We start from the raw sequence: 22,127 nt of genomic DNA on the forward strand, positions 1-22,127 counted from the left end.
AGGGAATTATTAGGTATTTTTTAAAAAGGAAAAGATTTATGGTCAAATAAGACTAGCAAATATTAGGTAAATAAAATTAGATAGGTTTCCTTCTTATAGGAAGACTTTTCAGAGTCTATAATATGCTAATACACATTTAGAATCTCCAAGAAGGATATTGTGTGTTTGTCAGCTAATGTCACTGCAAAGTTTTCTTTAGAGATTGTTGATTACCATCTCACAAAATCCCCATGGAACACATGTAAGAAAGCCAGTGAACTACCTCCTAATTTTACAGATGAAGAAGGAAAGGCACGGAGAAGTTGTAAGGCTTATCTAAGGTCATCTGTCCAAATCCACACGCAAATAAGAACTTGAACATTAATCTTTTGACTCTTTTGTATCTTTTTAACAAGGATGAATTTGTTTTTAGCATTTGCTAAATATCAGTAGGGAACAAATACACACACACACACACAGGTGTGTGTGTGTGCATGCACGTGTGTGTGAATTTCTTTAGTCTGTTCATTTGGCAATCCCCCTCTCCCTTTTACTTCCTTCTACCCACTCTGCCTCCTACCTTCATTTTTCCTCATTGCCTCTGCACTCTGCAACTGATGTTCACCCTCCCTCTCCCCATTACTTTCATGCTTCTTCCTTTCTTCTCTTTCTGCTTGGTCTAGTTGGGAAGAACCCACAGACATTATCAGAGAAATGAACCAAAGGGCAGCCAGCCCTCTGGGCAAGGTCAAGCAGGCATCCCTTGATACATTTCAATGGACAGTGAAGGTAGTGGTTTGGGTCTTTCATCTCTTCCTTGCACGAAGAGGTGCTCACCTCCATGTAGCACTGACTGTACTTAAAATGATTAATTGCCTGGTACTTAGATCTGGGTAGCTACAGGTTATAGCAACATAAAAGCTAATGAAACAGGGAGGAAGTAATTAACAGAGAGCATCTCTACAAATACACATTGATCCAGCAAGACAAGGAAAGGGCAGGCTCTTTGTGTTGGAATCCAAATGTGAACATGCTCATTTCCAGACTGTTGATCAAGACACAGCACAAGCCAACATAGGGCAGAAGTCACCCCTTTCCATGAGCTCTGAGTGAGCAGCCTCAGTCTACTACATAAAGGGAATCAATGGCCATTCCCAGCTACTGTATGCTTGGATTTCATGCTTAAAAGCAAAAAGATATCGATTGTTTTTCTCCCAACTTTCTTTTTCTTTGCCATTTCACTCTCTTTTCCTCCAATATCTTTTTGCCCCTCACTTTTTCCTTCCTTATCTTCTTTTCACCTCTTTTCCATTTTTCATAGCTCCTTTTCATTACTTTCATTGCTTTTTCTCTTGCCTCTCGACCAGACAAACACTCATTTCGCCATATTAGTCTCATTCCTAACCTCTTAGCCTCCTCCAACCCTGGGAGATTCTTACTGGTTAAAGATGCAGCTCTGCTCAGGGTGACGAGAACTCACCCAGCCAAAGCTCTGTTTGCCTCCAGTGGACAGGGCCCAGGTAATGAGAATGAAACAGCAGGGAGACAGGGTTAATATTTAGTTTGCACAGCTTAGTGTAATAAAAGGCACTGCATGCTCCCTCAATATTTATTGAAATGATGGATGGATAGATGGATGGATGGATGAATAGATGGGTGGATGAGTGGATGGGATGAATGATTTATTATGTACTCGGTAAAATGTGAAAAATACTGCAGCATTCCTTACCATCAAGATCACTAGCATGTTTTTTCTTCTTTTACAGAAGAATTGAAAAGGCCAACAACCTGCTCTACATCAACCCTGAGGCCTTCCAGAACCTTCCCAACCTTCAATATCTGTAAGAACTCATGTAGTTTGGTACCCCCACTATGATTAAATAGTGCAAGCCTATTTTACTAAAAGGCCCACTTGATACTCTGGGGAGCAATTACTTTTGATCAAGGATGGTGGTAGGGGGAAGAAGTGGAGGTGGAGAGATACTTGGTGATGGATTTTAGTTTAATGAGCAAATTCTACTAACATAATTGTATCTTGTTTTCATTTGCAAAAACAGACATAAGAAATGCCATTTGCATTAATGGGATGGTCACATGGACCTCTTACAGAACTCAGTCATAATTTAGTGTTAATGAGATGCAGCCAAAATTTCTGCTAGCATTTAGCTTGTGACCTTGACTTCAAAGCCATTGTCTCTCTTGTTCTGCATATATGCATTTTTCCCTTGATAAATTACAGCATTTTATTTTGTTTATTTTGTATGTTTTGGTTAATAACACACATGGTATTTTATCAGCAGAGATTCCTAGTGTTTCACCTGTATGCTTTGGGCCTGCCCCTATCAGCAAAAGCACTGCTTCCTCCACTCAAATGGCTTTCAGATTAGCTGAGGGCTTGACAGAGCCATGAGTGTTATAATGGGACCCCACAAAATAACAGATAAGAATTTGGTCTCTGGAGTTAAACTTTCTGGGTTCATTTACCAGCTACTGATCATAGGTATGGACTTAACCTCGCATATTGTTTCCTCATCAAGAGAATGGAAATAATAATCCTTGCATATCTGTTATCTATTAGCATCATAATCATACATAACCAACCAACCACTACCCAAAGATAGAGGCTTAAAGCAACAACTACTTGTCATTTTTTATCTGTCCGTGAGTTGATCAGTGGAATGGTTCTGCTGATCTGGACTCGGTCTGCCTGACCTCAGCTAAGTTCATTCATACATCTATTGTTAATTGGCAGGTCAACTGGAGGTTGGTCACTCTGGATGGCCTCAATTGGGATGATTCAGCCCTCCTCTAAGAGGCACTCATTTCTAGCAGGGTGGCACAGTAGGCTTGTTTTCATGGTAATCCCAGGGTTCTAAGAGAGACAGCTGAAGATTGCAAGCATCTTAAGGCCAAGATCCTGAACTAGCACACTATCTCTTCTGATGCATTCTATTAACCAAAACAATTCACTGAATCATCCAGATTCAAAAGGTGAAGATGCTACTTCTTGATGGGAAAAGCTGCAAAGCCACAACACAAGGGATAGGGAAGGATACAGAATTGAAGCCACTTTTTGAAGCCACTTTTGCAATCAGTTTAAAGTATTTAAACATTTTTGTACTGCTCCTCTGATAGTAGATGCTCAGTAAATATTAGCTATTAATATGATTCTGTGCCTAAATTTTCATTCATAAGAACTGGACTTAACAGGTATAATAAGAAACACTGGGCCATCATGTGCCTTAGCTCTCTGAATGAGAACTGAGGTAATAAAAGACTTAATAGAAGACAGTCCATATGACCTGGAACTTCTGCTCTCTGACAGGTACCCCAGAAAGGGTCTGAAAAAGAAACAAGGTCATCTGCTTCTAAGTTACTGTCAGAGGTAGGCTGGCTTCATGGGCACACAAGTGCAGTTGTATAGGCCTTTGTGCTCAGGAGGGCCCCCACACTCAGAGGACTGCTGGGTTTCATTCTCTGCTGTTACCATCTTGAAATGCTTAAACAAGAGGCTCTGCATTTTCATTTACACTGCATCCCACAAATTACGTAGCCAGTCCTGCTTAGAGGTTAGGGTTATGAGCTCTTCTACTTTCAGGCTTGGGAGTCTTGATCTCTAAGTTGATCATGTTCCTTAGGGACAGAATCTTTGCTATGCTCTCTGCAGATGCTAACATGCCTAGGCACATAGCAGTAGAGGAAATATGTGACAACAGAAAAAGCGTGAACCTCAGAATCAGAAAATCTAGGGCTTCATCCTGACTCCATCATTCAATAGTTGAGAAATCTTGGGCCAATCACTGGACTTCTGAGAGATGCACAAGATTTAGATATGAGAGGGAGGAGCCAAGATGGCCGAATAGGAACAGCTCCGGTCTACAGCTCCCAGCGCGAGCCACGCAGAAGACGGGTGATTTCTGCATTTCCATCTGAGGTACCGTGTTCATCTCACTAGGGAGTGCCAGACAGTGGGCGCAGGTCAGTGGGTGAGTGCACCGTGCGCCAGCCGAAGCAGGGGCGAGGCATTGCCTCACTCGGGAAGCGCAAGGGGTCAGGGAGTTCCCTTTCCAGGGGTGACAGATGGCACCTGGAAAATCGGGCCACTCCCACCCGAATACTGTGCTTTTCCGACGGGCTTAGGAAACGGTGCACCAGGAGATTATAGCCCGCACCTGGCTCAGAGGGTCCTACGCCCATGGAGTCTCGCTGATTGCTAGCACAGCAGTCTGAGATCAAACAGCAAGTCGGCAGCGAGGCTGGGGGAGGGGCGCCCGCCATTGCCCAGGCTCGCTTAGGTAAACAAAGCAGCCGGGAAGCTTGAACTGGGTGGAGCCCACCACAGCTCAAGGAGGCCTGCCTGCCTCTGTAGGCTCCACCTCTGGGGGCAGGGCACAGACAAACAAAAAGACAGCAGTAACCTCTGCAGACTTAAATGTCCCTGTCTGACAGCTGTGAGGAGAGCAGTGGTTCTCCCAGCACACAGCTGGAGATCTGAGAACGGGCTGACTGCCTCCTCAAGTGGGTCCCTGACCCCTGACCCCCGAACAGCCTAACTGGGAGGCACCCCCCAGCAGGGGCAGACTGACACCTCACACGGCCGGCCAGGTACTCCAACAGACCTGCAGCTGAGGGTTCTGTCTGTTAGAAGGAAAACTAACAGAAAGGACATCCACACCAAAAACCCATCTGTACATCACCATCATCAAAAGACCAAAAGTAGATAAAACCACAAAGATGGGGAAAAAACAGAGCAGAAAAACTGGAAACTCTAAAAACCAGAGTACCTCTCCTCCTCCAAAGGAACGCAGTTCCTCACCAGCAACGGAACAAAGCTGGACGGAGAATGACTTTGACGAGCTGAGAGAAGAAGGCTTCAGACGATCAAATTACTCCGAGCTATGGGAGGATATTCAAACCAAAGGCAAAGAAGTTGAAAACTTTGAAAAAAATTTAGAAGAATGTATAACTAGAATAACCAATACAGAGAAGTGCTTAAAGGAGCTGATGGAGCTGAAAACCAAGGCTCGAGAACTACGTGAAGAATGCAGAAGCCTCAGGAGCCGATGCGATCAAATGGAAGAAAGCGTATCAGCCCTGGAAGATGAAATGAATGAAATGAAGCGAGAAGGGAAGTTTAGAGAAAAAAGAATAAAAAGAAACGAGCAAAGCCTCCAAGAAATGTGGGACTATGTGAAAAGACCAAATCTACGTCTGATTGGTATACCTGAAAGTGACGGGGAGAATGGAAACAAGTTGGAAAACACTCTGCAGCATATTATCCAGGAGAACTTCCCCAATCTAGCAAGGCAGGCCAACATTCAGATTCAGGAAATACAGAGAACGCCACAAAGATACTCCTCGAGAAGAGCAACTCCTAGACACATAATTGTCAGATTCACCAAAGTTGAAATGAAGGAAAAAATGTTAAGGGCAGCCAGAGAGAAAGGTCGGGTTACCATCAAAGGGAAGCCCATCAGACTAACAGCAGATCTCTCGGCAGAAACCCTACAAGCCAGAAGAGAGTGGGGGCCAATATTCAACATTCTTAAAGAAAAGAATTTTCAACCCAGAATTTCATATCCTGCCAAACTAAGCTTCATAAGTGAAGGAGAAATAAAATACTTTACAGACAAGCAAATGCTGAGAGATTTTGTCACCACCAGGCCTGCCCTAAAAGAGCTCCTGAAGGAAGCACTAAACATGGAAAGGCACAACCGGTACCAGCCACTGCAAAATCATACCGAAATGTAAAGACCATCGAGACTAGGAAGAGACTGCATCAACTAATGAGCAAAATATCCAGCTAACATCATAATGACAGGATCAAATTCACACATAACAATATTAACTTTAAATGTAAATGGACTAAATGCTCCAATTAAAAGACACAGACTGGCAAATTGGATAAAGACTCAAGACCCATCAGTGTGCTGTATTCAGGAAACCCATCTCACGTGCAGAGACACACATAGGCTCAAAATAAAAGGATGGAGGAAGATCTACCAAGCAAATGGAAAACAAAAAAAGGCAGGGGTTGCAATCCTAGTCTCTGATAAAACAGACTTTAAACCAACAAAGATCAAAAGAGACAAAGAAGGCCATTACATAATGGTAAAGGGATTAATTCAACAAGAAGAGCTAACTATCCTAAATATATATGCACCCAATACAGGAGCACCCAGATTCATAAAGCAAGTCCTGAGTGACCTACAAAGAGACTTAGACTCCCACACATTAATAATGGGAGACTTTAACACCCCACTGTCAACATTAGACAGATCAACGAGACAGAAAGTCAACAAGGATACCCAGGAATTGAACTCAGCTCTGCACCAAGCAGACCTAATAGACATCTACAGAACTCTCCACCCCAAATCAACAGAATATACATTTTTTTCAGCACCACACCACACCTATTCCAAAATTGACCATATACTTGGAAGTAAAGCTCTCCTCAATAAATGTAAAAGAACAGAAATTGTAACAAACTGTCTCTCAGATCACAGTGCAATCAAGCTAGAACTCAGGATTAAGAATCTCACTCAAAACCGCTCAACTACATGGAAACTGAACAACCTGCTCCTGAATGACTACTGGGTACATAACGAAATGAAGGCAGAAATAAAGATGTTCTTTGAAACCAACGAGAACCAAGACACAACATACCAGAATCTCTGGGATGCATTCAAAGCAGTGTGTAGAGGGAAATTTATAGCACTAAATGCCCACAAGAGAAAGCAGGAAAGATCCAAAATTGACACCCTAACATCACAATTAAAAGAACTAGAAAAGCAAGAGCAAACACATTCAAAAGCTAGCAGAAGGCAAGAAATAACTAAAATCAGAGCAGAACTGAAGGAAATAGAGACACAAAAAACCCTTCAAAAAATAAATGAATCCAGGAGCTGGTTTTTTGAAAGGATCAACAAAATTGATAGACCGCTAGCAAGATTAATAAAGAAAAAAAGAGAGAAGAATCAAATAGATGCAATAAAAAATGATAAAGGGGATATCACCACCGATCCCACAGAAATACAAACTACCATCAGAGAATATTACAAACACCTCTATGCAAATAAACTAGAAAATCTAGAAGAAATGGATAAATTCCTCAACACATACACCCTCCCAAGACTAAACCAAGAAGAAGTTGAATCTCTGAATAGACCAATAACAGGAGCTGAAATTGTGGCAATAATCAATAGCTTACCAACCAAAAAAAGTCCAGGACCAGATGGGTTCACAGCCGAATTCTACCAGAGGTACAAGGAGGAGCTGGTACCATTCCTTCTGAAACTATTCCAATCAATAGAAAAAGAGGGAATCCTCCCTAACTCATTTTATGAGGCCAGCATCATCCTGATACCAAAGCTGGGCAGAGACACAACAAAAAAAGAGAATTTTAGACCAATATCCTTGATGAACATTGATGCAAAAATCCTCAATAAAATACTGGCAAACAGAATCCAGCAGCACATCAAAAAGCTTATCCACCATGATCAAGTGGGCTTCATCCCTGGGATGCAAGGCTGGTTCAATATACGCAAATCAATAAATGTAATCCAGCATATAAACAGAACCAAAGACAAAAACCACATGATTATCTCAATAGATGCAGAAAAGGCCTTTGACAAAATTCAACAACCCTTCATGCTAAAAACTCTCAATAAATTAGGAATTGATGGGACGTATCTCAAAATAATAAGAGCTATCTATGACAAACCCACAGCCAATATCATACTGAATGGGCAAAAACTGGAAGCATTCCCTTTGAAAACTGGCACAAGACAGGGATGCCCTCTCTCACCACTTCTATTCAACATAGTGTTGGAAGTTCTGGCCAGGGCAATTAGGCAGGAGAAGGAAATCAAGGGTATTCAATTAGGAAAAGAGGAAGTCAAATTGTCCCTGTCTGCAGATGACATGATAGTATATCTAGAAAACCCCATTGTCTCAGCCCAAAATCTCCTTAAGCTGATAAGCAACTTCAGCAAAGTCTCAGGATACAAAATCAATGTGCAAAAATCACAAGCATTCTTATACATCAATAACAGACAAACAGAGAGCCAAATCATGAGTGAACTCCCATTCACAATTGCTTCAAAGAGAATAAAATACCTAGGAATCCAACTTACAAGGGAGGTGAAAGACCTCTTCAAGGAGAACTACAAACCACTGCTCAAGGAAATAAAAGAGGATACAAACAAATGGAAGAACATTCCATGCTCATGGGTAGGAAGAATCAATATCATGAAAATGGCCATCCTTCCCAAGGTAATTTACAGATTCAATGCCATCCCCATCAAGCTACCAATGACTTTCTTCACAGAACTGGAAAAAACTACTTTAAAGTTCATATGGAACCAAAAAAGAGCCCGCATCGCCAAGTCAATCCTAAGCCAAAAGAACAAAGCTGGAGGCATCACACTACCTGACTTCAAACTATACTACAAGGCTACAGTAACCAAAACAGCATGGTACTGGTACCAAAACAGAGATATAGATCAATGGAACAGAACAGAGCCGTCAGAAATAATGCCACATATCTACAACTATCTGATCTTTGACAAAGCTGACAAAAACAAGAAATGGGGAAAGGATTCCCTATTCAATAAATGGTGCTGGGAAAACTGGCTAGCCATATGTAGAAAGCTGAAACTGGATCCCTTCCTTACACCTTATACAAAAATCAATTCAAGATGGATTAAAGACTTAAATGTTAGACCTAAAACCATAAAAACCCTAGAAGAAAACCTAGGCATTACCATTCAGGACATAAGCATGGGCAAGGACTTCATGTCTAAAACACCAAAAGCAATGGCAACAAAAGCCAAAATTGACAAATGGGATCTCATGAAACTCAAGAGCTTCTGCACAGCAAAGGAAACTACCATCAGAGTGAACAGGCAACCTACAAAATGGGAGAAAATTTTCGCAACCTACTCATCTGACAAAGGGCTAATATCCAGAATCTACAATGAACTCCAACAAATTTACAAGAAAAAAACAAACAACCCCATCAAAAAGTGGGCGAAGGACATGAACAGACACTTCTCAAAAGAAGACATTTATGCAGCCAAAAAACACATGAAAAAATGCTCACCATCACTGGCCATCAGAGAAATGCAAATCAAAACCACAATGAGATACCATCTCACACCAGTTAGAATGGCAATCATTAAAAAGTCAGGAAACAACAGGTGCTGGAGAGGATGTGGAGAAATAGGAACACTTTTACACTGTTGGTGGGACTGTAAACTAGTTCAACCCTTGTGGAAGTCAGTGTGGCAATTCCTCAGGGATCTAGAACTAGAAATTCCATTCGACCCAGCCATCCCATTACTGGGTGTATACCCAAAGGACTATAAATCATGCTGCTATAAAGACACATGCACACGTATGTTTACTGCCGCATTGTTCACAATAGCAAAGACTTGGAACCAACCCAAATGTCCAACAATGATAGACTGGATTAAGAAAATGTGGCACATATACACCATGGAATACTATGCAGCCATAAAAAATGATGAGTTCATGTCCTTTGTAGGGACATGGATGAAATTGGAAATCATCATTCTCAGTAAACTATCGCAAGAACAAAAAACCAAACACCGCATATTCTCACTCATAGGTGGGAATTGAACAATGAGAACACATGGACACAGGAAGAGGAACATCACACTTTGGGGACTGTTGTGGGGTGGGGGGAGGGGGGAGGGATAGCATTGGGAGATATACCTAATGCTAGATGACGAGTTGGTGGGTGCAGCGCACCAGCATGGCACATGTATACATATGTAACTTACCTGCACATTGCGCACATGTACCATAAAACCTAAAGTATAATAATAATAATAAAAGAAAAAAAAAAAGAAAGAAAAAAAAAAGAAAAAAAGATAACAGTAAACCAACTGTTGAGTTTAGTTTACATTATCATACCAGTATAAATGTCTTTATTTTGATAAATGTACCATGGCAATGTACATTTTTAACTCTAGGGGAACCTGGGTAAGAGGTATGCAAGAACTCTGTACTCTTTTTGCAAGTCTTTTGTAAATTTAAAATTATTTCAAAGTCCATTTGAAATACAAATAAAAAAAATCAGGTGACCAGAAAAAAACAAAAAAAAAAAAAAAAAAAAGATTTAGATATGAAACAAGATTTAGATATGAAAATGTTTTGTCAAATACAAAGTGCTCAACAACATTAATAAATGTATTTGTAGAATAATTATTTCTGGTCAAATACTCAAGGTCTACCAGCCCATCCTCAGGAAAATTCTAGTAAGTTGTCGAATAATTATGCTGCTGATTAAGACCTTCAGCTTTTACCCACAAATGCTTGGCAAGGGTTCAAAAAGAGGAAGGTGGAGCATGCCTTTGCATTTAAATGAACAGAATGGAAAAGAAACTATATATGAAAAACTATGAATTCAGAAGGACTGGAATCCAAATAGAACATTGATATTTATTAGCTAGCTGGTTAATTACTTTCTCTAAACCTCAGTTTGCTTATCTATAGAGTGGCTGTAAAAACCAAATAAGATTATGCCTTTAATAAAAAAACACTTTGCAAATTGTTTTTATATAAAAACTATACAGAACTATAGAAATATAAAATTATTAGTGCCTGTTACCCAGTTAGTTTCCTTCATTCTTTCTTCCTTTCTCCCAACTCCATCTCTCCCTTCCAGATCCTTCTATTCCTTTGTTTTAGAAAATGCCAAAGTGGAATATGGGGATCACAGAGCCTTCAGTGACAGAACAAATGCTCTCTAGGACATGGAGAGGCATCCCCAGCGACACTTTCATTCATAAACTATCACATATGGCTAATGCAAAGCACTCCTGCCAAGGACAAACCCAAGAAGAAAACCAGCTCTTCACACAGATATCCCTAGCCCATGATAATAATAGCATATCTGAGAATGGTGAATTGGAAACAGGTAAATGAGAAATGAGGAATCATTGCAAAATTTGAAACCAAAGGATTCAGAATTTGACCTCATTATTGGCCCACATCTTGCAGCCAGCACCATTTGTTCTTATTAATGAGGACCCCCTTGGCCCTTCCCTTAGGAGATGAGGGAAGGGGAGATACTTGAACTTGTAAGGATGTGGGCATGGAAAGCACAGCTCCAGACAGAGGAAGGGAGAGAGGGAGAACAGAGGAAATAGAGCTATGCCTTTGCCTCTGAAAAAGGCTGAAATCTGTGCCATCTGCCACTAAGTCCATCCTCCTCTTTGTATCTCTCTGTCTCACTTTGGGGTGTTGAGTAGTCCTCAGTCCTGTATCAAGTTCACACAAAGCTGGAGGTGACCAATTCCAGCCACATCTTTTTCTGAGAGAAGATTATTGTTCTCAGGGCATTTTAAACCTGCTCTCTAAGGAAAGAAAAGCACAAGAAAGGATTTGGAAGGGATTATGTCACTGTCGAGGAATTCTCCTTGATTGCTCTGAAAAATAACATATCATTTTCTTAGCCAGTTTGGGCTGCTCTAACAGACTACTGTAGCTTGTGTAGCTTAAACAATAAACATTTGTTTCTCATGGTCCTGGAGGCTAGAAGCCCAAGATCAGAATGCCAGCTGGCCAGTTCTTGGTAAGGGCCCTCTTCCTGGTTTACAGACAGCCATCTTCCCATTGTATCCTTACAATGTATATGCACATGGCCTTACCTTGGTGCATATACACAGAAAGAGAGATCCCATGTCTCTTCCTTTTTGTAAGGGCATTCATCCTATTGTGAGGGTCTTGACCTGATGATCTTATCTAACTCTAATCACCTTCCAGAGGCTCCACCCTTAAATATCATCACATTGAGGGTTAGGTTCCAACATATAAATTTGGGGAGGACACAAACGTTCAATTCATTGCAGTTATACAATTCTACACTGTACAAAATGTTTGCACATCCACTGCTATGTAGATCTCCCATTAGGGAGTTGAAATTAAGAGTTGTCTATCTTAAGGCTTTGACTTATTGCCCAGGGTGGACTTTTCCCAGCTATGTATATATATATATATATACAGCTATGTATATATATATATACATAGCTATGTGTGTATATATATATATATATATATATATATTCAGGGCTAAGACTCTAGCTCTTTGAAATATTTTCCAAACTGCTAAGAGGGATCACCTAAACTCATAGGTGGTCCTCTAAATCTGAAACATTTTGTCAGGGAAACAAAACCTAATTAAGCTTCCCCTTCACACTAGTTAGCTTGGGCTACCATAACAAAATACCATACGCTAAATAAATTAAACAACAGAAATTTATTTCTGACAGTTCTAGAGGCTGGGAAGTCCAAGAGGTACTGGCCAATTTGGTTCCTGGCTTGCAGACAGCTGCCTTCTCCCTGTGTCCTCAAATAGTACCAAGAGTGAGAGTGAGAAAGTAGGGGTTGGCGGGGGAAGATAGAGGAAGAGAGAGAGAGGGAGAGAGAGGTGGAGAGAAAGGAGAAAGAGAGACTTGAGCGAGCAAGAATGAGTTTCTGGTGTCTTATCTTATATGATGACAATAATCCTAACAGGTTTAGGGCCCTACACTTATGACCTCATTTAACCTTAATTACCTACCAGAAGTTCTATTTCCAAATATAGTTACAGTAGGGATTAGAGTTTTAACAATTGAGTTTTGAGAGGACACAATTCAGTCCATAGCATATCTTCCATGCTTATTTTCATCTGAGCAGGAGTCCTAACAGCTTTGTGATCCAGCAGCCAGGTAGAGGTAGATGGCAACTATTTCAGATATTCTTTGGGATGATGCACTACATGCTTCAAGACAAAGAAAAAACGCAAAATGGGTGAAGGTATTCAGTGGGGACCAGTAGGATTGAGTTGTTGTTTTGTTTCATTTTGTTTTTTTCTTAAGCCGGGATAAATATTAATCATCACAGCCACTGAAGCAGGAGATTACAAGGGGTAGGGGTGAGTTGCTATTTGACTTGAATGTCCTAATTGCTGCACACGCATACTTAAAAATGTTGTTCTGAAGTTCTCCCTGTTGATGCCATTTCATGCTGCTCATTTGATGGCACAGAATTCAAGACAACTAGAAATCAGTGCTCTTCATCAATGCCTTCATGTTTCACTGAGGAACCTTAAGTGGTTAGGAAAAAAAACTCATGAATAAAGAAATGTTCTTAACTTGAAGAATATGCATCAAAGGATTCATCTGGGTGGATTTTTTTTAAGTCAATATTGTGTTTACGGGCAATATTTCTTTCTTTACTGCTCTGCCTTCCTGGAGCTGACCTTCTGTGTGTGAAAGATTATCTATTGATCTGTAAATAAGGTTTACACAATATTTTCTTGCCTTTGCATCATGTCAAAGTAATTCTCAGGCAGCTGGATGTTTCTCTTTGCTGCTCAATAAACCATAATTCCATTTTAGCAAATCTTTCACACAATGCTGTAAGCCCCACCCCCATGCCCCACCGACAACCATCTTCCACTCAGATGTGGGCCTGTTAGACCTCCTTATGATGCCTGTTAATGGCTACCATGACATCTGCTTTCTTCAGGTGGGAACAATTCCAGGAGATTCTTCACTGGGACTCCCCTCAGCAATCCAGGCTGTTTCTTTCCCAACCCTCAGCTAAGTCCCTCTCTCTCTTTTCTGTGTTTGTCCCTTAAATTTAATTTGGTAGGAGTATTAAAAGTAGCTTTACTGGTTAAAAAAGCTGAACTGCTTTTGGAGGTAGCATAGCAAAGGGACAGAGGGCAAGGAGTCAAGAGGCAGCTCAGAGTAGCAAGGAAGCACAAAGAATCCAGTGCCACCTGTCTGGGCACAGATCTCAGCTCCTTCCCTTTTTAGCTGCATAAGCTTGTATAATTGGCTTAATTTTGCTTTCTGAAAAGTAGGAATCTCGGAAAAAACTACTTTAAAGTTCATATGGAACCAAAAAAGAGCCCGCATCACCAAGTCAATCCTAAGCCAAAAGAACAAAGCTGGAGGCATCACGCTACCTGACTTCAAGCTATACTACAAGGCTACAGTAACCAAAACAGCATGGTACTGGTACCAAAACAGAGATATAGATCAATGGAACAGAACAGAGCTCTCAGAAATAACGCCACATATCTACAACTATCTGATCTTTGACGAACTTGAGAAAAACAAGCAATGGGGAGAGGATTCACTATTTAATAAATGGTGCTGGGAAAACTGGCTAGCCATATGTAGAAAGCTGAAACTGGATCCCTTCCTTACACCTTATACAAAAATTAATTCAAGATGGATTAAAGACCTAAAATGTTAGACCTAAACCCATAAAAACCCTAGAAGAAAACCTAGGCATTACCATTCAGGACATAGGTATGGCAAGGACTTCATGTCGAAAACACCAAAAGCAATGGCAACAAAAGCCAAAATTTACAAATGGGATCTCATTAAACTAAAGAGCTTCTGCACAGCAAAACAAATGACCATCAGAGTGAACAGGCAACCTACAAAATGGGGGAAAATTTTCGCAACCTACTCATCTGACAAAGGGCTGATATCTGGAATCTACAATGAACTCAAACAAATGTACAAGAAAAAAACAAACAACCCCACCAAAAAGTGGGCAAAGGACATGAACAGACACTTCCCAAAAGAAGACATTTATGCAGCCAAAAGACACGTGAAAAAATGCTCATCATCACTGGCCATCAGAGAAATGCAAATCAAAACCACAATGAGATACCATCTCACACCAGTTAGAATGGCAATCATTAAAAATTCAGGAAACAACAGGTGCTGGAGAGGATGTGGAGAAATAGGAACAGTTTTACACTGTTGGTGGGACTGTAAACTAGTTCAACCATTGTGGAAGTCAGTGTAGCGATTCCTCAGGGATCTAGAACTAGAAATACCATTTGACCCAGCCAACCCATTACTGGGTATATACCCAAAGGACTATAAATCATGCTGCTATAAAGACACATGCACGCGTATGTTTTTTGCGGCACTATTCACAATAGCAAAGACTTGGAACCAACCCAGATGTCCAACAACGATAGACTGGATTAAGAAAATGTGGCATATATACACCATGGAATACTATGCAGCCATAAAAAATGATGAGTTCATGTCCTTTGTAGGGACATGGATGAAATTGGAAATCATCATTCTCAGTAAACTATCGCAAGGACAAAAAACCAAATACCGCATGTTCTCACTCATAGATGGGAATTGAACAATGAGAACACATGGACACAGGAAGGGGAACCTCACACTCTGGGGACTGTTGTGGAGTGGGAGGAGTGGGGAGGGATAGCATTAGGAGATATACCTAATGCTAAATGACGAGTTAGTGGGTGCAGCACAGCAGTATGGCACATGTATACATATGTAACTAACCTGCACATTGTGCACATGTACCCTAAAACTTAAAGTATAATAATAATAAATTTAAAAAAAGAAAAGTAGGAATCTTAACATTGCCTGCATCACCAAGTTGTGTTCATTGAGTTAAAACAAATGTTTAGACAAATGATCAACATTTAGAAAATTCACAACAAATGTTATCCATTCTTATTAAATTCCTGACCCTACCATTTACTCATTAAGGGTGCCCATGCAAGAGACTTCATCTCTTTGTACCTCAGCTCTCTCCTCTGCTTAAAAAAAAAAGGAAAAGAGAAAATTATAATAATTCCTACCTTTTAAGACTGGTGTAGGATTAAATGAGATACTGATTGTAAAACTTCTGGTATATTATCCAGTCACAATAAATGTTTCTGATTTGATGATATTCATGATGATGGCGGTGATGGTAGTGATGATGTCTCTTTTCCTTTCCATTATTCCTAAGGTTTCGAAGGCCTCTTTAACTGCTTCTTTAGGACAACATCTACCACTCAGCATTCTATCATGGAAATACATCATTCATGTTTCTCAAAAGACAAAAGGAGCCTTCTTACAGAACTCCTGACATATCCAAAAAGGTCCTTCCAAGAAGCAAAACTACATTATCCTGCACAATTCTAAAAGTTCTCAACCCTGCCTTTTATGTTTATTTTCAACACTAGTGGTCCATAAGCTCCCTTGCCATCCCCATTCAAAATAATTCCAGTTTTTTACACAAACAGCTGGTTGAATAATGCTTCCCATTTTTATGTTTATTTATAATTTAACACTTATCATCCTTTGTTGCATTTGAAACTCAACAATCCACAGGGTAGGCAGGACACACAGCCATTTTACAGGAGATATAAGCTGACTTGTCTATAGTACTTGGTTATAGGGCTCTTCTGACAGGAGGATGCAATGTCCCTACAGAATGAATCATTCTTATACTTTTGGTGCTTAGCTATGTTTACTTCTCTATGATGGTGGAAAAACAGCCATACTTGGGCTCATTTTTAGAAGTTATGGTAGCCATGTGCATGGTGGAAAGGCCCGGTGGCTCCCCATTTCTCCTCCATCCTTTTTGAAGTGAATTGGCCAATCAGTAAGAACTCATTCACTCAGCCAATCATTCAACAATCAATTACTGAGGTCATAGTACACTCCAGGCTTTGTTGTAGCTATTAGTCTCTCCAACTAAAATGTAAGCTCTATAAGGGCAGAGGCTTCATTTGTCCTGTCAAACAATGTTGGATAATGTCAGGTGGTGATGGTGCTATGAAGAAAAATAAAGCAGGAAAAGTAGAGAGTCATGCTTTAGAAAGCGTGGTTGAGAAAGGATGGAAGGGATGGCTTGTGTGAGATATAGGAGATATCAATGGACAGCTCTCACTTCAAGGAGCTCAGTCCTTTGGGGAGAAAAGACTATCAAATGTTAACCCCTGGAAATAGCAATACCTCTGTAGAGCTGTGTGGCACTGATCGTGAGTGAGAAGACTGACCCTGTGCCTTAGGCCAGACTAGTCATGGAAAGCTTGTTGTGGGCTTCTTGGAGGTAACATAGCTGGAACTTGAGTGATAAATATGATTTGGAGAGACATAAAAGAAGAATAAATTTCCTGGGAAAGAAAGAAGTGAGTACTGTAAATGAATAGAATGAAATAGCCATGGAAATGATAAAGGATGTAAAGAAACTGAGTCCCAACTAAAAAGAAGGTGTGTACTGAGAAGGAGTATGACTAGATTTGGATGGATAGGGTTGGGTAAGATTGGGAGAAAAATTAAGGCAGAGAAGTTTAGGCCTAACACAGTAGTAAAAAATAAGTTATAACATATTCTTGAGCAGCAGAGTGACATAATGAGAATGATTTGGACTGTAAGCTGACCAGTAGAAGAGTACAGACTACACAATAGGGAGACCTGTTAAGGGTCATGTATTAGTCAGAGTTTTCTAGAGGGACAGAACTAATAGGTTAGATGTATACATAAAGGGGAGTTTATTAAGTAGTATTAACTCACACGATCACAAGGTCCCACAACAGGCCTGAGGAGCAAGGAAGCCAGTCTGAGTCCCAAAGCTGAAGAACTTGGAGTCTAATGTTCAAGGGCAGGAAGTATCCAGCATGGGAGAAAGATGTAGGCTGGGAGGCTAAGCCAGTCTAACCTTTTCACGTTTTTTCGGCCTGCTTTATAGTCTGGCCATGCTGGCAGCTGATTAGATGGTACCCACTCAGATTAAGGGTGAGTCTGCCTTTCCCAGCCCACTGACTCAAATGTTCATCTCCTTTGGTAACACCCTTACAATCACACCCAAGATCAATACTTTGCATCCTTCAATCCATTCAAGTTGGCACTCAATATTGACCATCACAGGGCAGTTGCCATAATCCAGGGATACAGTAATGGTGGCGCCTAGAGGGATAGAAAGGCATGGTTCAATAGGGACACATTTCTAAAACAGAATCACTGGAATATGTTTTACCTCTGGGTCAGACATGCATCTAAGTGGTTGCAGTGATTTGTTTTTTTGCACACTCACTTTCAGTAACCCCTAAAAGCCTCTCTTCCCCCAGTACCTCCTCCTAAGCACTTCCCACACAGAGTCATCCTGCAGATATCACTCATCGAGAATCCAGTCATCTTATACAGGACTGTAATTATAGTGAAGAAATTATTAGCCATCTCCCGGCTGTCAGTGTTGCAAGTATCTAAGGATGTTGCCATGACTACAAGGATGTTTGGGCACAATCGAGATTTACAATTGCTTTTTTTATCAGTAATCTGTCTGGCAGAGCCAACTTTGCCTACCATCGTCAACTCTAGGAAAACGTGTCCAGCTTTTCCTTCCAGAACACTGATGTTGAAGGTGAGATTTCAGCCCAAGCCTGTCATCTCCAGGGAGGCAAGGATCATCTCTTGATTGTAAAGGTGGTGACATTTTCATGCTGCTTACCTTTCCTCCCTGTTCTTCTCTAACCTGTTCAGTATGCATTCTCCTGAAAGAAGCCCAAGTCCTTTCCATCAGCAAAGAGATCACTTGATCCATCAATTTGTATCGACATATTCAGATTCTGATATTCTCCTTTCGAGGAGAATTTGCATTTTTGAAAGAGGAACGTGAAAAAGGTAATGCTAAACCAAAGAGTTGGTAGTGATGGACTCCATGAGAGGGGGATTTCCAAGAGGGAGAGAAAATTTCTACAGGACCCACTCAAATAGCACATAGGTGACCATCTACTCTACCCATTTGCAGATTCAGTGCAATTTTATTTTCATAGGATATGCCTTCTTACAAGGTAGTTGCGTCCTTACCTCATTAATTTTGAAATAAGACCTGTCTCTCTTTCATCACCAGAAATCAGATATAAGGACAAGTCTAGAGAGGATTAGGTGAAAAGCAAGTCTCAGATTAGCCTAGTAAAGCTTAGCTCTGATTTTTTTCTTATTGCTATATCATCCTCATCAGCCAGTGATGTACTAATCTCTTCAGGTCTCAGTTTCTTCATCTGCAACTGAAAATAACAAAATATGCTTCAAGAGGCTAGTCAAATGGGGAAAATGGAAAATCCTCTAAGATCTACTCTAGCCCTGAAGTGCTTGGTTTCTGAACTGTGATCTTCATGAATCTGGGGCTCCCAGTGTCACTGCCTGTCCTGAGTTCATCATATTCAGGCCCCACATGAGGGGCCCTGTATGGAAAGAGGAAGTGATTCCACAAGATAAGAACATTTGGCATCTTGCAGACCACTTCACTTCCCAGCTCCTCTTCCCCAGGATTCAAATTCTGAGATCTTGCAGAAGCAGTGAGAAGCTTAAATCAGCTGTAAGTTACTCATAAATTAAGTACAGCTAAAGTGCAGCTCCTAGAGCTAAAGGACAGTCATAGATGTATCCCTGCCACCCCAGTCCCTGACAAATGAGAACCACCACCTCAGCAGAGCCTGAGACGCACTGGATGTGGAAATGATATTTAAGAGGCAGAAAGCACCCAGCAGCCATTAGAGCTGGCCTAGGAAGGAGAAATCCTTGGCAGGGCCTGCCTGGGGCACAGACAGAATGACAGCGTGGACAGTGGAAACTGAAGAGACATTAGGCAAATACCCCACCCCCATGGAAAATAAACTGTTGCCTCTTATTCCACTACTAAAGCCTTATACTGGGAAGTTTAAAAGGTATCTTTGTCCTTACAGACCCTTTTAGATTTGCAATTATCCCTGGGACAGGCCACACATTTAGAGCTACCCATCTCCATGGGGATGGGCCAGAGGAGGCAGGGCAGGGCAGTGGGCAGCAAGGGTAGTCAGAAAATGGAGATAAGGGAGAGTGTCACTCAAGTGACAGATTCTGCACTACTCCAGGGGGTGGGGGTGGGGGTGGGGGTGGGGGACCAGGTTTTCTCCATCACTATATCCCCAGTGCAGGGAGGGAGGATCACTCATTTTTTCTTTTATAGAAACCTGGCTGTGATCCAGATGCTTGCACCTGGCTCTCGCCCCACTCTGAAATACTTGCTAAGAGAGACCCACTTTTTCCTTGCTTCCATCTATTTGTTCATCTCTTCTACTTTATCTTTCATAACATGTGTTCTTAGGCGATAAGATCCTGGTACAGGAATATTCTAGCTGAATTGTCCCAGCTGCCCCCAAACTCTTGATTTATCCTTCTGGGAAGGACGTTGTCTTCCCCAAGGGCAAGTCTGCAGGAAGAATGCATCCAGGGCCTCACAAGTCAGCCAGATCAGGATGGGGAAACCATGAAGTAGCTGGAGATTTCCCCACTAGATCCCCACTAGATTCCACATTCAATCCAGAGCAAGGGCTGTGGCTGACCCCACAGAATACAGGGTCTGCACACAGTGGCCCTTCATGAGAATGTGGGCTGGAGTGGCTGGAACCTTTTTGTTTGGGTAGAGAGGGGAGCAGCTGCTGTTTTTAGAGAAATATCTTGGGGCGTCACAGAGTGTGAACACTGAAGTGACAAATGCTCCACAAAAGAATATTTTCATCTTCAACAGACATCACAAAAATGTTCTGCTGTGGTTTAATCACGAGCTCACCCACAGCAAACAATCCACAAATAACATCTAGTTCAAGAGGCAGTGAGCTTTTCCCTCACCCATTTGGAATTCAAAGATAGCAGTGCTAAGAAGAGAAAGCCTGGCATGCTTGAGGGACTTGCAAGGCAAGCAGCTAGGCAACCTCCCTCACAATGATCATCCATCATGGTCTCTCTGGACAATGACCAAACCACGGGAGCCACATAGACACAGATTCATTCAGCAAGACATCAAGGATAAGCTCTTTTCTTTACAGGAGAGCCAAAGACCCAGGTTCCAGCCCTGGCCCTGCCTGTGAGAACTTGTAAGCAAGTAACAGGGCCTCCTGGGGTGATATGGTCTGGCTCTGTGTCCCCACCCAAATATCATCTTGATTTTTAATCCCAATTGTAATCCCCACATGTTGGGGAGGGACTTCATGGGAGGTAGTTGAATCATGGGGGCTGCTACCCCCATGCTGTTCTTGTGACAGTGAGCGAGTTCTCACAATATCTGATTGTATTATAATGGGCTTTTCAAACCCTTTGCTTGGCACTTCTTCTTGCTGCCACCATGTGAAGAAGGCGTGTTTGCTCCCCCTTTCTCCATGACTATAAATTTCCTGAGGCCTCCCCAGCCCTGAGGAACTGTGTGTCAATTAAACCTCTCTCTTTTATAAGTTACCCAATCTCAGGCATTTCTTCATCGCAGCATGAGAAGGGACTAATACACTGGGCCTCAAGGAAAATGGAGAAAAAAATAACTGCCTCATTTCTTAACAAAAGGTTATTGTAAAGAGAGAAGAGGAAGGAAGGGGCAAGATGAAACTGGGTGTGGGAACATTTTGAAAGTTAAAAGCAATGAAGAAATGCAAGCACTGCTAGTTGTATTAAGGTATTGCTGGATGATACGGGCATGAGTAACAGAAATCATAATGCAGAAAGCTCTTTTACTTTGTATTAATTAACTAGCCTTACAAAAGACCTGTAAAATATTTACTGGTGGCTCCATTTTACAGATAAGAAGCTTGAAGTTCAGAAATGCTAACTGAATTCCCCAAACTTACAAAATGGGATTAAGAAATTACACTGGGGAAGAAGGCCCAGGGACACTGAGCTTACTGATCATCTACTAGATGGCAGACTCTGAACTAAGCATTCTGTTCACACAAGGTACCTTCCAATCTTCCAAAACAGTGAGGTATGCATTTTTCCCAATCTACAGATGAGGTCTTTGAAACTCAGAGATTACATAGTTGATAGAATTAAGAACTGAAGCCAGGAATGTCAGACTCCAACCCAGTTCATCCTGCATTCCAACACAGCACAGCTAGAGAGATGTAGAATGTGGATGAAGCCAATGTCAATGTGCCCAGTGCTCAGAGCACAATACTGACACCTTATTAATATGTTTGCCACTTGGAATTTGTGATCATCTTCTTGGGCTAAGTTGAAGTGTACCTAAGAAATAGCTTTCTAAATAATTAATATTAGAAATGAGTTGTGGGAAGGGTGTGCAAACTGTTTAAAATATTAACTCTTTTGCAACTCCCTTATGTAATTTAAAAGTAATTGCTTGCCACAAATTGGTAGTTTGATTAAAGTTATTCTAACATCAGCATCCAAGAAGGTCTCACAAGTTTGCTGCTTGGCCAACTTTTTTTTCTTTTTTTTTTTGCTGCGAATCTCACCTAGAGATATCTTTAGGTTTTAAAAGTTCTTATACAGCCAATGCAGTATGATGGAAGCAACATCACCAAGAGGCAG

At 41.2% G+C, this 22,127-nt stretch overlaps 1 protein-coding gene across 1 annotated transcript in view; it reads left to right on the forward strand.

Annotated features, from left to right (window-relative positions):
• FSHR (follicle stimulating hormone receptor) overlaps positions 1–22,127 on the forward strand; it is a 202,438-nt gene that overhangs the window by 138,421 nt on the left and 41,890 nt on the right. The window contains exon 4 of the mRNA XM_002812040.4: positions 1,746–1,820. Within this exon, the coding sequence (XP_002812086.3) occupies positions 1,746–1,820 (75 nt within the window). The remainder of the gene's footprint in view (positions 1–1,745; positions 1,821–22,127) is intronic.

The sequence above is a fragment of the Pongo abelii genome, chromosome 12 (genome assembly GCF_028885655.2).
Source record: "Pongo abelii isolate AG06213 chromosome 12, NHGRI_mPonAbe1-v2.0_pri, whole genome shotgun sequence".
NCBI classification, from domain to species: domain Eukaryota; kingdom Metazoa; phylum Chordata; class Mammalia; order Primates; family Hominidae; genus Pongo; species Pongo abelii.